Source organism: Columba livia, chromosome 1 (genome assembly GCF_036013475.1).
Source record: "Columba livia isolate bColLiv1 breed racing homer chromosome 1, bColLiv1.pat.W.v2, whole genome shotgun sequence".
Taxonomy (NCBI): domain Eukaryota; kingdom Metazoa; phylum Chordata; class Aves; order Columbiformes; family Columbidae; genus Columba; species Columba livia.
Genome location: NC_088602.1, coordinates 108238776 through 108253294, shown reverse-complemented (window position 1 = coordinate 108253294; position 14519 = coordinate 108238776). Strand labels below are relative to the sequence as shown.

The window sequence follows — 14519 nt, the reverse complement described above, 5'->3', positions numbered from 1 at the left end:
CTGATGATCCTTTTGGGTGCCTTCCAAACTGAGATATTCTATGATTCTAATTGAGTAATCCCATTTGATTAAAAACCTGTTTAAAATCTGTTTTATCCTAATTTCCATTTCTTACAATATAATCAACTGCCTAAATGTAAAGTCTGCAATTTAATAAGCACTTACAGAATTTTTTATTTCAATGGAACTCATGGGCCCCCACTCGACAAGCAGCTTAAGCATGCAACTAGTTTTATGGCTATATGTAGTAACACTGAAGTGACTAGAACCTGAGTAATATTTCACAGGTGGTATATGCTTACTGAATCCTCATTTGCTTAAGCTAACACACGCTTAAGTCTTTTCTTGCGTCAGAGTTAGATTGCATAATTTTTTAAATAATTACCATCAAAACTGCAAAGCCTGTGAGATGGTTGCATGAACAGACTGTTTCAGTTACTCTGCTTTCTTTAACTATGCAGCCTTCATATGACCAGCCTCCTTCTCCACCTGTTAAAGAAAACAGCTTTGTTATTCATAAGAGTCTTTATTTATATTAACATGTATTAACATAGCTAAAACAGTATCTCTTGGGTGATATCAAGTACTCACCATTCTTATTGAAGTCCCAAAAAACACATCTAACTGTTGAATTATCCTGTTTGGGAGGTAAATAAAAAAAATTACTAAACTATGAGTTTATTATCAAGTAATTTATTAATTATCTACAAAATACAGGCAACAATAAATACTGTATGCAGCAAATATACCTGTTTTTTATGAATTTAGGTGCATAGAATAGATTAATATTGTAACACACGTGAAAAAATGATCAACAAATTCAAAGTCACCATACAGAAGCTAGCTCTCATGCTTACACGAAGATTCTGTTCTTGGTAGAACATTATGAATGCTGTTTTTTTGCCTTCCCACATCATACATATTCTTGGAATTTCTCATTTTTCCTGATTTTGTAAGTATCAGAAAATTATCACAAGTCTGCCAAAATGTAAGCCATACCTGATTAGGTTTGATATTCTGTAAAGTGACAGTAACATTTGCCTTTAAGTTGCTTATTTTGAGGTTAGCAACACTTGATGATATAACATTGCTGATTAAAGATTCATTCTTCAAGGACAGATCCTGGAACAACAAAAAATAATCAGATTTTAAATCTTAAAGGAAATAGTAATAGAGTACAGCACCCACAAGCTCAGTTATTATGTGGAGTGAGCACTGGACAAAAACAATTACTTTTTAAATCAGGAAGTTTTGAAATATCTTTTGTGGCAAAAGAAGTCCACTCGTGTTTTATTTTGCTCTAGGCTTGAATTTAAACCCCTTATGAACAGAGGATCAAAAAGATACCTGGAACACAGTAGTCTTTTTAAAGAAATTAAATATAATTCTAGAAGCCAGGTCCAACTCTTCAGGAGGTAAATTTGTCAGCAATGATGAGGGAAGCGTAATTGATCCAAGATTATTTAAGCCGTGGTTTGCATTAGAGCCTAGAGAGATCTGAAAAATAAATGCAATGATTATGCTTCATTTCAGTCACTAAAGAAAAATTAAATTATTACTTATTTTCTGTTTAGAATTTCAAATTACATATCTCTGTAATTACTGTCAGGAGCTCATTGCTGCTCTCTCATTCCCTTCCTGCTCTGATGAATAAATAGCACCTGCAGGCCTGAAAAGGATGCAACTCATTTCAGGTCTGCCTACCACTGCAAACGTTCAGTCTTTACCCATTTGCTTACAGGGACAGAACATATCACTGTGGTGGATACTATTGATTTGAAAAAGGTGAAGAGCAACAACCTATGCTGGTCTATTTAACTGTGTAGGGAGATAAACATTTCACAGAATGCAAAGGCAAAGAATTTTTATACCCCATATAAAGTATGTCAGAATTCAGAAAAAAAATGTAAATAGCCATTATTTGTCAATAGTAGGTTAAGCAGAACCTAAGAACAGAGACCCTAACTTTACGATCATCTGGGAAAAATGACAAAAATAAATTGCATAAGCTTCAATTCAGGTATCTCAAGAGCTTAGTGATTTAACATCATAAAAAAAAGATCTGAACTTTCAACTAGTTTTCTGTGCTGTAGTTACAGGTCGGAGAACTTTGCTTAGTACAAAATCTCTAACATCTTCTCATTGCACAGTAGTTACTTAACACAAATATAATAATCTCTGAGTTCCTGAGAGATGTGAAACATTAGCAGAATTGAAGAAAGAAATTATCTGTGAATGCAAAGAATGGTTGTAATAGGACTAACACTATGCGCTTTCCACAGTGCCCTAACAGTATGGTTTAACTCTTCTGTTTAGACCAATGGTCTCCAAACTATTTTGATCATGCACCCCCTAAACATTTTTTAAGCAAACACCACAAAATAAATCTATTTATAAATTATATACATGCACTACTGTAGTAATATATTATGCACCTTATAAAACATATACAAAAATAGAACTTTTTAAAGGATAAGGATTAATAATATTTTTAACTATATTTTCTATTTATTAATCGTATAAAAATATTTTCTTCCTGTACCCCAATGGACTGTCATGTGCATGCCCTGGCGTACTAACGCCCCACTTTGGAGATCACTGGTTTAGACAGCCACCAAAGAAATCCCGAATCAATTCCACAAAAGCACTCCTGTTGCTCTGGTTTGAACTAGATGATAACTTGTTGAAAATGCTCTGCATTTCATTGCCAGCGCTATGAGATTTCCGGAAAATCATTACTTAGCAAATATTTGCTTTTCAGGGCTACCACCTCCTAGACACCTCACATTCATGCACCACATATTGCTAAGAAAATAGGAAAGAACTCAAATGTTAACATTTTGTATCATTTTCAGTTTCACCTAACAGTTCCAATACTACTTATGGCTCATGCTACATTAAGATATTTCCTTCTCTGAAAGGATAGAATATGCCAAAATTTGTACAAAACTTTCCATCTCTCCTTGTTTAAGCCACCAAGGCTGGTATTGTCCAAATTATTAGATCCTCAGCCAGGAGGGAGGCTTTGAGTGAAACAAAGTGGAAGCACTTATTTCTTGGCGAGATCAACTAGTCAATGAGAGACAAATCCATGAATGTCTTTATCCAAGCAACATAGTAGTTCTTTCCTGGAACCCTCTGCAATTAATCTTCTTCTAACAGATGAAACCATCTGGCAACAATCCTTGACAAATTTCAGCACTGTCAGGATGGGTGATTAAGTGACTCATGATTCGGGGTTTTTGAGGCAAACTTATTCCTCCAAGCACTCTGGTCATTCCAGTGTTCTGGCTGTACCCTCTCTAACAGCTTATTAGTCAAATGCCAGTTTCTGATAAGTCTGTTGCTTATTTACAACATAATAGAAAACAATGGAGGGTTTCAAAAACAAAGTATTTTTTCTTTGAAACAAACATGAGCAAAATACTCCAAAATTGTGACATAAACACAGAAAAAACTCATGTTTCATATAAATATGAAAACATAAATACTTAAAAATAAATGTTTGAGACTTTGTAAATATTTAGAATTATCGATGTTTAACCTGGAGATTAGCTGAATCCTGGACAGCAAAAGACACTTGGTTGGAGTGGATGCTGTTGGTTTTGACAACTGCCAGAGCCAAGGAAGGGGAGGCAAAATCCGCAGACTCTGCTGAAAAGCTCAGTTTTAAGCCAATGTAATCCACCAGTTTTATAATTCTGTTAAAAAGAAGAGATACTTAGTATTACCAAGCACACACACCCAAAATTCCCAGGCAAATTGTGGTTATGGAGCAGCAATCCAAGTGTAGTGCAAAACACAGCTGACTCTGCTGACTTACTGTGGTGTCAACACAAAACATACACTGTTTCCCATGGCATTATATTACAGTAGAGCTGGTAACACTAGAATGATACTCCATTTTGTATAAGCACATTAAAGAAGAAATATTTTGGATTGTGATTATGAAAAAAATAAACTCGCTGAAGCCAATTTATCAAGACATTCAATACAACACACCTTTAATCTATTGCTAGAATGACCTACCTGTTAGAAATTTCGGGTGATAATGGTTGAGAAGAAGTCAGGACTTCACTAATCTCATTGACCATCCTTTCTACATCTTTTGGTTCTACTTTTCCAGCTGCTAAATCATTTTCTATGTTGGACACGATTTGTTCAGGTGTGGTCTTATTAAAGATGACATCTACAGAACTTAGATCTTGCAGTACCTTTCCTGTCACAAAAGAAAAGTTGTGCATTCACTTAAACTCTGTATTCAACAAAGGAAGCAAGCTTTGACAAGCAGAAAAATTAAGCAGTTTTCTTGACCAATAAACCTCATCACAACTTGTAAAGACTCTCAACATGTTATGTGAGACAGAATCCCTTTTTCTCCCTATCAGCTACTTTGCAAATACTTTAAATCTTATTAAAACATAAAGCGAGGTTTCAAATGGGCAGCATTATTTTTATTGATTACAAAGTTTCTCACATCAGACCATTAGTGGTGTTAAAGAATCTATTATTTTGGATTTTTAGCCACTGGATGCCTGAAAGTAGAAAAAAAAATCAAGATAAATGAATTTGTAGGGTGAGGTATCACTCATCATGGCCAAAGGCATCACAATGTATTTTAAAATAACTATACACTTCATGAGAGTTGTCTCAGGCTATTCACAGTAATTGCAAGGCCACAGCTCATATCTATAACCTTGTTCATGAAGTTTAAAAGCAAATTCAGTATATGGCATTCAAATAAAAAAAGAATTTCACTTGTCATATTTTGTCATATTTACCTGTGTTCCCATTAGGCATGTTACTGTGGCCATCAGCAGTAGAATGTGGATGAGAAGCTGAGACAGAATGGTTGACAGAACTAACAGTAGGGCTCAAAGTTATTGTGAAAGGCGTAAGGGGACGAATAGGTGCTGTAGTGACACTTTTGTTACCAGAAACAGGTTGGGTGGAATCTGTAGCAGGGTGAATTTGTGAAAGACATCTGGTGGTAGTCTCAAAGGGGGGAATTGCTATTGGAGGATTGGAGGGAAGTTTAGAAGGGGAAGGTTTAGTGAAATTTACAGAAGGAGAAATTATTGTAATAGGCTTGCTAAGATATGCAGTATCAGATTTACTTGAGAAAGCAGCATTAGTGACAGATTTTGTTTCAGGTGTGGAAGCAGTGACAGATTTATTAGAAGCTATGGAAGGAAAAGTTGGAATGGTAGGTTGGCCAAGAGACTCAGAAGAGGAAAGTGTAGTGGTAACACTGGTGGAAGACACAGAAGATTCAGTAGAAGATGAGGTAGAAGTTTCAGAGAGAGGATTTGTAGTGGGAGATGTGGAGAGAGTTCCAGAAAAAGCAGTTTCTGTGAATGGTGGGATCAGTGGTCTAACTGTGGGGCTTTGTTTGCTAGAAAGCATAGTGGGGGAAATAAAAGTGTTAGATTTGGGGGGAATCTTTTTAGGGAGAGAAGGAGAACGAGGGAAAGGAACCCATATAGAATGAGGTGGTACTTGTATAATACTGGAAAAAGAAAAAAAAAAAGCACAGAAATACACGTCAAATTTAGCATTGTTTATATTTTAAAGAAAGCACATTATAATAGAGGAATATATATTCATTTTATGGACTTACTACATTGCATGTTTCATGCTCTAGTAATAAATATGAATTCCATAATATTTTGAGGGTTCTTACTTTCTATTTTGCTGTAGTTGTTAACTATGTTAACTATGTCCATAAATACTACTGCTACCTTTGCTGCCTATTCCGAAGGTGACTTGATGCTGAACACAAAAGCTATCTGCATCAGGGGAGAAAAAAGTGTGTGTATGTGGGGAACAGGGAGAAGGAAAAAAAAAAAGGGAAAAGAAGGGAGAGAAGGGGAACATGGAGGAATGGGGAGGGAGATATACAGGAAAATGCCTGTCAAGTTGTTCTTGTAGACTCCTTCCTAGCTATTACACTGCAACATGGAACTTGACTCTATTAATGCATTAGGAAATAAGCAAGTCAAATTTTGTATTTATACATACTACATCTGTAATTCTTCAGCAGTCAAGGAGCAATACTTCACTGATGAACAGCAGCACCGCTCTGAGATGAGAAAGAAGCATTAACCTAGTTCATCCTGAGGCATAAAAAATGCTAATAATGTTAAGTAGGATATTCAATTAAGCATGTGGTTTATGTTTTTTAAACAATAGTGCATATTGCAGAATTTATTTTGAGGTTTTTTTCTGAAATGACATTTGCAAACCACATTTTGACCAGTCAGAATATTGCGATACCCTCAGATTTTTGCTCCATGCCTTGCAAGTATAGAGTTCTCTTCTTGTAAACAAACCAAAATGCAAAGCTACATCTTTTGAAACAAAGAGACAAATTGTATGAGTCACCACTTCATTCTATCACAATATCACTGAGGAAGCTTGGCTAGTTTATAAGCTTTTCAATTCAGATCACCATTTCATTAACGTGTTTATGCTCTCAAGTAATTTTACACCTAATCCTTTCAAAGTCTGTTTTATTAATGTAGTCAGAAATTTTATACCATAGTTTTTTCAAGACATATTTCTATCTTCTGCTTCCCTACCCCAAAATCATAAGGCTCCATTTTTTATCTATTTATATTATTTAACAAAAATTATCTATAAATAATCATAATTTTTTTCTTTTAGGTACTTGATGGTGACCTGTAAATATATGAAATTTAATCTGAAGGGGTAACTGTTACAAGACTGTGTTTAAAGCATAACTTACCAAGTTGGCTTAATTTTACTTTGTCAGTCAAACTGCTTATATTCTCTCTCTCAGTCAGCTTCATTATGAAATCGCAGTGTATACTATAATGAGAAGAAAAAGACTCAAGAAACAGATCTGTGTCATCTTTATGACACCTGAAATTAACATCAAATGCTAAGTGAAAGCACATTCTCACAAATGCTAAGTTTGAAAGCACATTTTTCCTAGGGTCTTTCAGATTTGGGGATATTCTTAATGCACATGAAACATTATGCCAGGCTAAATAGAAGAGTAATACATCAGTTTGTGACAGCTTATTTTTTCTCTACAGACACTGTTGATGCTTAAATGGAGTCCTCCCTAACCAATGCTATCCATTAATGAATTGTTAATTTTGTGAAGATAATAATTTAATCTTCACTGTTACTGTAAAAAAACTCCATAGAGGAACTAGCAAGTGTCCTAGGTGGCTATGTCAGTCTATATGAAGTCTCCATCACCTGGAGAAAGCCAGTATTCTCTCTCCTGACTTCAGAGAAAACTTAAAATGATCCACTTAATCAGGTACCTACACATTAACAATTATCGTTTGATGACATGAAACCCTGCCTAAACTAGCAAACCTGTAGTAAGAATTCTTTATGTTCGGCGAACTCAAACACACAAGTGAATGAAAAGGCAGCACACATTAAAGATGAAGTGAAGCTTCTTTTCAGCTAACAAGAATGAAAAGAGTGCCCTAACTACTGCCAGTATATGACATGAAGGTGTGATCTGATTTTCTGTCTATTACTATTTGAGTGGTTTGATAAACCCAGGATGATAAACACCAAATTCAGGTATTTGGGGAAAGGAAGTTATTATTTTCTTTTATAACATGGTGTTTCCAAGCTGATCAGTTTAAAGGACCAGCAACTTAGTGGTAAGGAACAATTAAATTGACAGGCATTATCTACATTTCAGAATTTCCAGGATCACCTCTGTGGAGTAGCCTTGCTATTCTGATACCCTATGGCTCCCAAACTCTGAACTTGTTACCTTCTCAGGCTTCCACTCTGCTGAGGATGCCTGGTTTCCCAAGCCAAAGAACAGCAACGTGGGATGGCCAAAGCAATTTCCTCATAAAGACTGCTTCATATTCACAAGATCTTGAAGCCTGGTGATTCCAAATCACCTCAGCTTTAGTGGTTAGGTTGCTATATGACTCAGCTAACACAAAGATGCAGAAGACATATGGCAGTCAAGCCCGCGCTTCATCGGAAGATTAATGAAAAGCAATACAGTTTGGTTTAAAAAAATAAAAATAAAATCACTAATGCTAGGAGAAAACAGGGTCAGCCTACATATATTTCTCCAGTTTGTTTCTCTAACTTAACTTCCTAGAAAGTCTGTTTTTTCTTCTTCTGTTACATAGCCATTCGTACTTGATATATCACAAGATAATACATGAGCTTTTAAATATATGAGCATTTAAAAAATTAACAACAAACCTCTGGTTTTCTGCACTGCATTCCATAACGTAGGACTGTAATGACAAGTGAAAACAGAAAAAATTGTTTTGTCAGGAGAAAACAGGAGTGATGCTTAGATAACAACATTATCAGAAATAAGTTGGAAAAGAGTTTTCCAAACACTAACAATTAGTAATCTTACCTCACTTACTGCTTGCAAGGTTTTGTTGAATTCTGAAATTCTTTAAAATAAAAAGTTACCATTATGAAGGATTCCTATGTACGTTTCTAAAGGCAATTACAACAATATAACAAAAAGAACAAGCAATTACTGAGAAAAAAAACACAAAACAAAAACATTTTTCTATTTGTTCAGCCATTTTCTTAAAATCATGCCAGTTCTAATATTGTAAAACCACTTTCCAAAGGATTAAACATTTTAAAAGTTGTCTTTTATTAGGCACTCTATAAACTAAGTTTAAACGTCTCTCTTCACATATCTTAACATCAATATACTTCTTTAAAAGTTCTTTAAAAGAGCAAAAGATAAATCTTAATGTTGCCTTTTGGCAGGCAAGCATTTGGAACAGAATTCTAAATTAATACTCAAGCCATAAAAACAGAATGAGTAAGAAATATAGATTTCTTCTACAAACAAGACCTGCTGGCTTATGTACATATTTTTAATTTTCAGCATAAGTTTTGAGAACAGTAGTAAATATTCACTCATTTAAATCCATGTTCATAAACGCTGTGAAAGAAGAAACTACGCTAAAATAAAACTATAGCTGTGACTCCAAAAATACGTATTAAAAAACATACAACTATGGAAGTTCTCTTAGTAATTTCCTAATAGGAAGACCAAATACCTGAAATTATGCAAAGCATTTATTCATGAAGATCAGCAGCCAGACTGGTATTCTCTACAACCCACAACTCATGCCCTCAGATATTACTACTACTACTACCATTACTTCTCCTATAACTATTGCTACTATTATTAAGATCGGCACCATATAGAAACCAAGGTCTTTGGGCATTGTTGAACCCCAAGAAAACTGAAAGACCTAAAAGGAAATCAGCAAGTGTACCGTTTCCTAAAACAAAGCCCAGTGGCACAAAACAAAATGAAGAGTATTGTAACCAATATGAACTTCACGTTAAAGAAATTTTTGGTTTATAAAGTGCAGGAATAATGCAAAGTGAAGCACCTGCTAAGCACATGTAAGGTCTCAATCTTTTTCAAATATAACAAAGATTTCAATCCTTATTCAAAATTACCTCAGTTGTTGTAGGGTAGGTGCTGGAATTGTAATTAACTTTGTAACTTGATTGTCAGTGGTCATGTTATTAATCTGTTAGAAACAAAGATTCCCATAGCTAAGTAAAACCAGTAATTTTTAGACTTAAAAGAAACTTATGTTCATTTCATACATTTTAACAGTCTGAAATTCCGAAGATAAGAAGCACATTTTCTCATTAATACACTTCAACAAGTATTTACCATGACACTGTTGTCACAACTTACAGAAGGAATTGGCTAATCTAGTATAGAGGGAATGACAGGATCTGATTTGTGAAAGATATGGGGCATAATGACTTTGCCGTATCTCATGTTGGAAAAAGAGGAATTTGGCTTAGTTTGCAACAAAGACAGTTTAGACCAGACACTGAACAAACTTTTTAACTCTAAGCATAGCAATGGGACAAGCTCCATAAGTGACCTAAATAACAGACAACACAGAATCCTGGGAGTAACAAGTCAAGAACTGAGGTAAAAGATGTGGCAGCAATGTTCTAGATACATATGATGTAGCCTTAGGGCTGGTGGATACACCAAGGTTTATTTAAAGGCCCTTTCTAGATCTGGATTCTCATGTTCTGCTTGCCACCATTACTGGATATTTTTATATTTCAGGCAAGCAGCAATCACCACGACAAAAACGTCATCTAACATATATGGTATTGACATTACCCAAAATATTCTGTTAAAAAGTCAAAGAGTTTCAAGAGAGAGGAAACCTGTTTTTCTAATAGCTGTTACATGTAATGTTAATACACTGGGATGGTTTCAGTAGGCATTATCACCACTGAAATGCAACATAATGCAGAGGTGGCTCTTGCCAGGGGCCTACCCCTGCCCAAACGCAGTACCCCACGTACACCTGTGCAGAAGCTCTCTACAGTGATTTTGCTGTCTACTGCCATGTATGCAAAGATTGGCAAGTGAAATCTCAGACTGAGAGCAGACAGATGTGTAGGAGAAAGACACAAGGTCTTTTACACTAGAATGTCTTTTTGTGTGTGTGTGTTTGTTTTCTCCCTTCAGTTTTATATCTACAACAACTGAACATACTCATGCTCATAGTATTATTTCAATATTGAATTATCTATATGGCCCTTGCTTTGCATGGTATCATTCTCTTCAACCTCTGTTGTGTTGCATAAGTAGACACACTCATATCACATAGGCCTATTGCAAATTAATAACTGATTAATCACATGCCAAAAAGCATTGAACAATACCCTATTTATAAAAGTCTCGACAGGAATTATTCACAGGATGCAACTCAACAGAACTTATGCCCATGCTGTTGCCATGTAATGATGCTCGCTTTCTAAAGTAAAGTGCCTAAATTCATCTCCAAAGGAAGATCCTGTGTCTCTAAATGCAGATTCTTAATTGGGCAGTTCCTCTCTCCTTTCAATGGCTATGTAGAGAATATAGGCCCAGACTGCAGGAAGTTTACTGATCTGGAATTCTAAATTTAGCTGTAAATCAGCTGTTTAAGGGTAAATATCTCTACAGCAAACATTAATTTGTACTGCAAACTGTATTTGAAATAAAACTACAAAGGACATAATAAGAATCATATCAGGGTATCAGTATTTTAAGCACAGACCAAGAAAATTATTTAAACCTTCCTTACAATAAAGTTTTAAAAGAGGGAACACTTACTATTTCTACATTTAGTGACGTGTTACTTTCTTCATTTGTGTGAAGTTTTACCTTGCCCACATAGAACACTAAAAACAAAAGGCAAAAAAGTTAAGAAAAATCAATGCTAAACCACATTATATATAATTGAGTATTTAAAAACTCACAGTCCTGTTTTACAGTAGAAGGGAAATAAGAACACTAGCTTTTCTGATCATTCAGTATTTTTGCAATTGTTCCTCCATCTTTTAACTTATATTTGCACCAAGTAGTCCAATAACTTCGTTATTTTCTGGAAAGTTATTTAATTTATTTTTGCTGGCTGTCTCTTAAATTCCTTCTAGTTCTTTTTTTTTTTTCCCCTCTATTAATACAACTTCAGCTCCCACAATGAGAATAAACTCTGTGGGAAAAGGTAAAATGATGCTCTGAAAATTATTCCTGTGGAGATTAAAGAACTTTCAGGATACCATCATTCAGAGCATTGTTCAACAGTCCTTGACAGCTGGTAGGCCCATTTTGGAGACAAAATGGAACTTCCACCCAAATCACCTAGCAGTTTACCGTGTCAACCAGTAGGTAAACTTTATAAGGCGGGGTCGGGGGGGCAGATACTTATTCTGCCTCTTTCTAATTTATAAAGTACTCAGCATACACCTACTTGGCAGAAGTGACTTCATTTTTAAAGCATTTCTCATGGAAACTCTTTATCAAAGTGTTTTGGAAGGCAGCAACACATTTCAACAAAATCTTTGTTTACTACATCTTTGTTAACACACATAAAGGAAACTGCAGTGCCCCTTCAATTTTCCTTTGTTTACCTGTTCTGTCACATTACATTTTCAAAACACATGCAGACTTTTACAGTAATTTTCCTAAACACTAGTCCAACTTCTATTCCTGATACAGAGTTAGGCTCAATATGGCAGATATTAGTGCCTACCATAGCACACTAATTTCTTGTTTTCTCAGGTTTGTAATTCTTGTCTGCAACTGTGTGTCATTTGATAAGAAACCAAAGATCAAAAATACAATAGACTACATATTACTTTTAAATAAAAAACCCCAATATTTTATAATAATGTTTTAGAACTTACACAAAATCTCTCTAAATTCACAAGAATATTTATTACAGAGCTAGCTTTTACATAGCAACTAAAAGTCGCCTCATTAATCAGAATGGAAGATACTTGAACATGGTTTTTATAAGAAAAAAAGGGAAACCACTAACCTGAAAAATTACAGGCAGGTGTTATGTTGCATAAAATGGTTTCTTCTGCTATAGTTTATTTGGGGGAAAAAAATCTAGTGAGTAAAAAAGCTGAACTTAAAACCAGTACTGACAAACATATATATTTACAATCATTTCAATGTTTTAAATGTAAAGGCCTTTACCTTTTAGAAAGCTTTTGGCTACTCCCATATTTTTAATACTACCTACACTGCAAAGAAATAACACTGATCCCGAATTAAAGGTACTGTAAACAGCTGGCTCTGTTGTATAAAATCAAAATAGAAGACTGGAAAGATATTTGCATCCAAGACAAAACACCTACTCTTGTTCATAAAAACAATGTGGAAGCACAATTTTCCTTATATTACTTAAGTAGATTGCTCAGTTACGCTGAGGACGGCAAAACGGTTCAAAATAAACACCATATTTTGGTATAAGAATAGAGATTGGCATCCATTAACAGAAAAATAAATGCTATTTTTTCTGCTGTTACCATTAGATAGTGCCAAATAAGATGGGAATTTTACTTTCTTTTCTGTGGTACAAATGTTTGCCTGTTATAGCTTGATGCTTCATTAATTTTACCACCATCATCAAACAGCCATCAGAGGGTACAGATAGTGAGCTGGTGGCAATATTCAAATTATTAGAAAAAAAAAAATTCAGACAGCAGATCAGATTCAAATAAATTTGCCTTCCCTTCTGTGTTGGCAGTTGTCAGTGAAATAGTTATGAAAATTGTATCAGCACTTTACTCTTTTTAAACAATCCCTAAAGAAATAAAATGTTTGTAAATAACTGAGTTTGACAAAACTATTAACTACATAAAGAACAAAACCACTTATAAAACCCCAAAGCAAAACCCAAGAGTAACACAAAAGTAAAAGGTAACATCAGCCTACATAGGTAGTGTGGAGGATAAAAAAACTGATGAAAAATCACTAGTGCATCCAGCCCCCAAAGATCTTCAGGTAACAGCTGCAAACTTCCTGTAGGTCACATTCACACTCAAATTATACTAGCCAGTATACCAGCCAGGATGGTCTCATGCCAGTTCTTCCACCAGTTACATTAATTCAGTACAAATACATTCTAATTGGTCTATCTCACATGGATAATAATAAAATTAAATTCAGCCTACCCCTACAGACTGGACCTGCCATGAGAAAGAACATCATGACTGGATTAAGTCTGCTTTGATCTACTGAAAAGCATAAGGATTTTTTTTTAAAGTAAACGTGGTCCCTGAGGTTGTTTCTTACATCGTGTGGTAACCCGCTGCTCTGAATTACAAAACAACCAAACTCTTCTATATGTGGCCATCTAGGCAAGCATTGCACAATTAGGCCTTCTACCAGACTGGAAATCAATGCAAAGTAAGACAGACTGCTAATACAACACACCATAATACCAAGAAAAAAAAAATCTTATTAAAAAATATTTGGGAGGAGACTTCCTGAACTCACACACACTCAAATTCTGAGGAGTGTAAAAGAAGGTCAGTGGTGATATACGAATCCTACCTGGTGCTATGGTGGAGTAATAATCAGTGATGTTAAGAGGTTCTGTTAAAAAAAAAAAAAAAAACAAAAAAAGTTTTAAAATTAATTTTTCACATTTTAACTTTAAAAGCCTATGAAATATATGTCACAAAAATAAGTTTCCTAATTTCTGCTTTAGGCAGTGTCCCCAGGAGAAGTGTAAACACCTGACCATTTGTAAGGGAATTAAGTTATTGTCAGCATGGGAAATGAAAAAGCAGCATTCAGAATGAGATCCATCCAATCAAATGTTTATGTCCCCATGTGAGCCAGTTACTCCAGGCTCCCTGTTATTCAGTGGAGAAAGCGGTGCTTTTAAGGTGTGATTCCCATTTAACCTATTCTACACGGGCACTTCAGCACAAGATTATTCGTGTTCCATAAATGTGTCTTGCTCTCCATCAGCTATGAAGAACAGCAGGATGTCTAGCTCATATACAGACATGTAGGAATCTGATAATGAGATGGACCTACTCCTTGTTTTCAAATGCAAACATCAGGAGAAAAAGGAGTAGCAAGTTCTTCTGATTGAGTCTTTACTGATCCTATTTGGCAACTTACTGCAAGAACATGCATAATTTAAGTGTCTTTAAGGAATGGTGTGTATATTTTACTTTTGTAAAAT

The 14519-nt window shown here is 35.0% G+C and overlaps 1 protein-coding gene across 5 annotated transcripts in view; it reads right to left on the bottom strand.

Moving 5' to 3' along the window:
- The window catches only part of ADGRG2 (adhesion G protein-coupled receptor G2), a 57248-nt gene that overhangs the window by 9229 nt on the left and 33500 nt on the right, over positions 1 to 14519 (bottom strand). For 4 of the 5 annotated variants that reach the window (XM_065071968.1, XM_065071953.1, XM_021279881.2 and 1 more), the window contains exons 7-21: positions 13877 to 13918; positions 12351 to 12398; positions 11141 to 11208; positions 9463 to 9536; positions 8384 to 8423; positions 8221 to 8255; positions 6749 to 6831; positions 6022 to 6082; positions 4782 to 5509; positions 4030 to 4219; positions 3545 to 3701; positions 1348 to 1497; positions 1000 to 1122; positions 592 to 637; positions 386 to 489 (exon numbers count right to left, since the gene is read on the bottom strand). In XM_065071968.1, the coding sequence (XP_064928040.1) occupies positions 386 to 489; positions 592 to 637; positions 1000 to 1122; positions 1348 to 1497; positions 3545 to 3701; positions 4030 to 4219; positions 4782 to 5509; positions 6022 to 6082; positions 6749 to 6831; positions 8221 to 8255; positions 8384 to 8423; positions 9463 to 9536; positions 11141 to 11208; positions 12351 to 12398; positions 13877 to 13918 (1949 nt within the window). The remainder of the gene's footprint in view (positions 1 to 385; positions 490 to 591; positions 638 to 999; positions 1123 to 1347; positions 1498 to 3544; positions 3702 to 4029; positions 4220 to 4781; positions 5510 to 6021; positions 6083 to 6748; positions 6832 to 8220; positions 8256 to 8383; positions 8424 to 9462; positions 9537 to 11140; positions 11209 to 12350; positions 12399 to 13876; positions 13919 to 14519) is intronic. The other variant, XM_065071935.1, reaches the window with a different exon arrangement.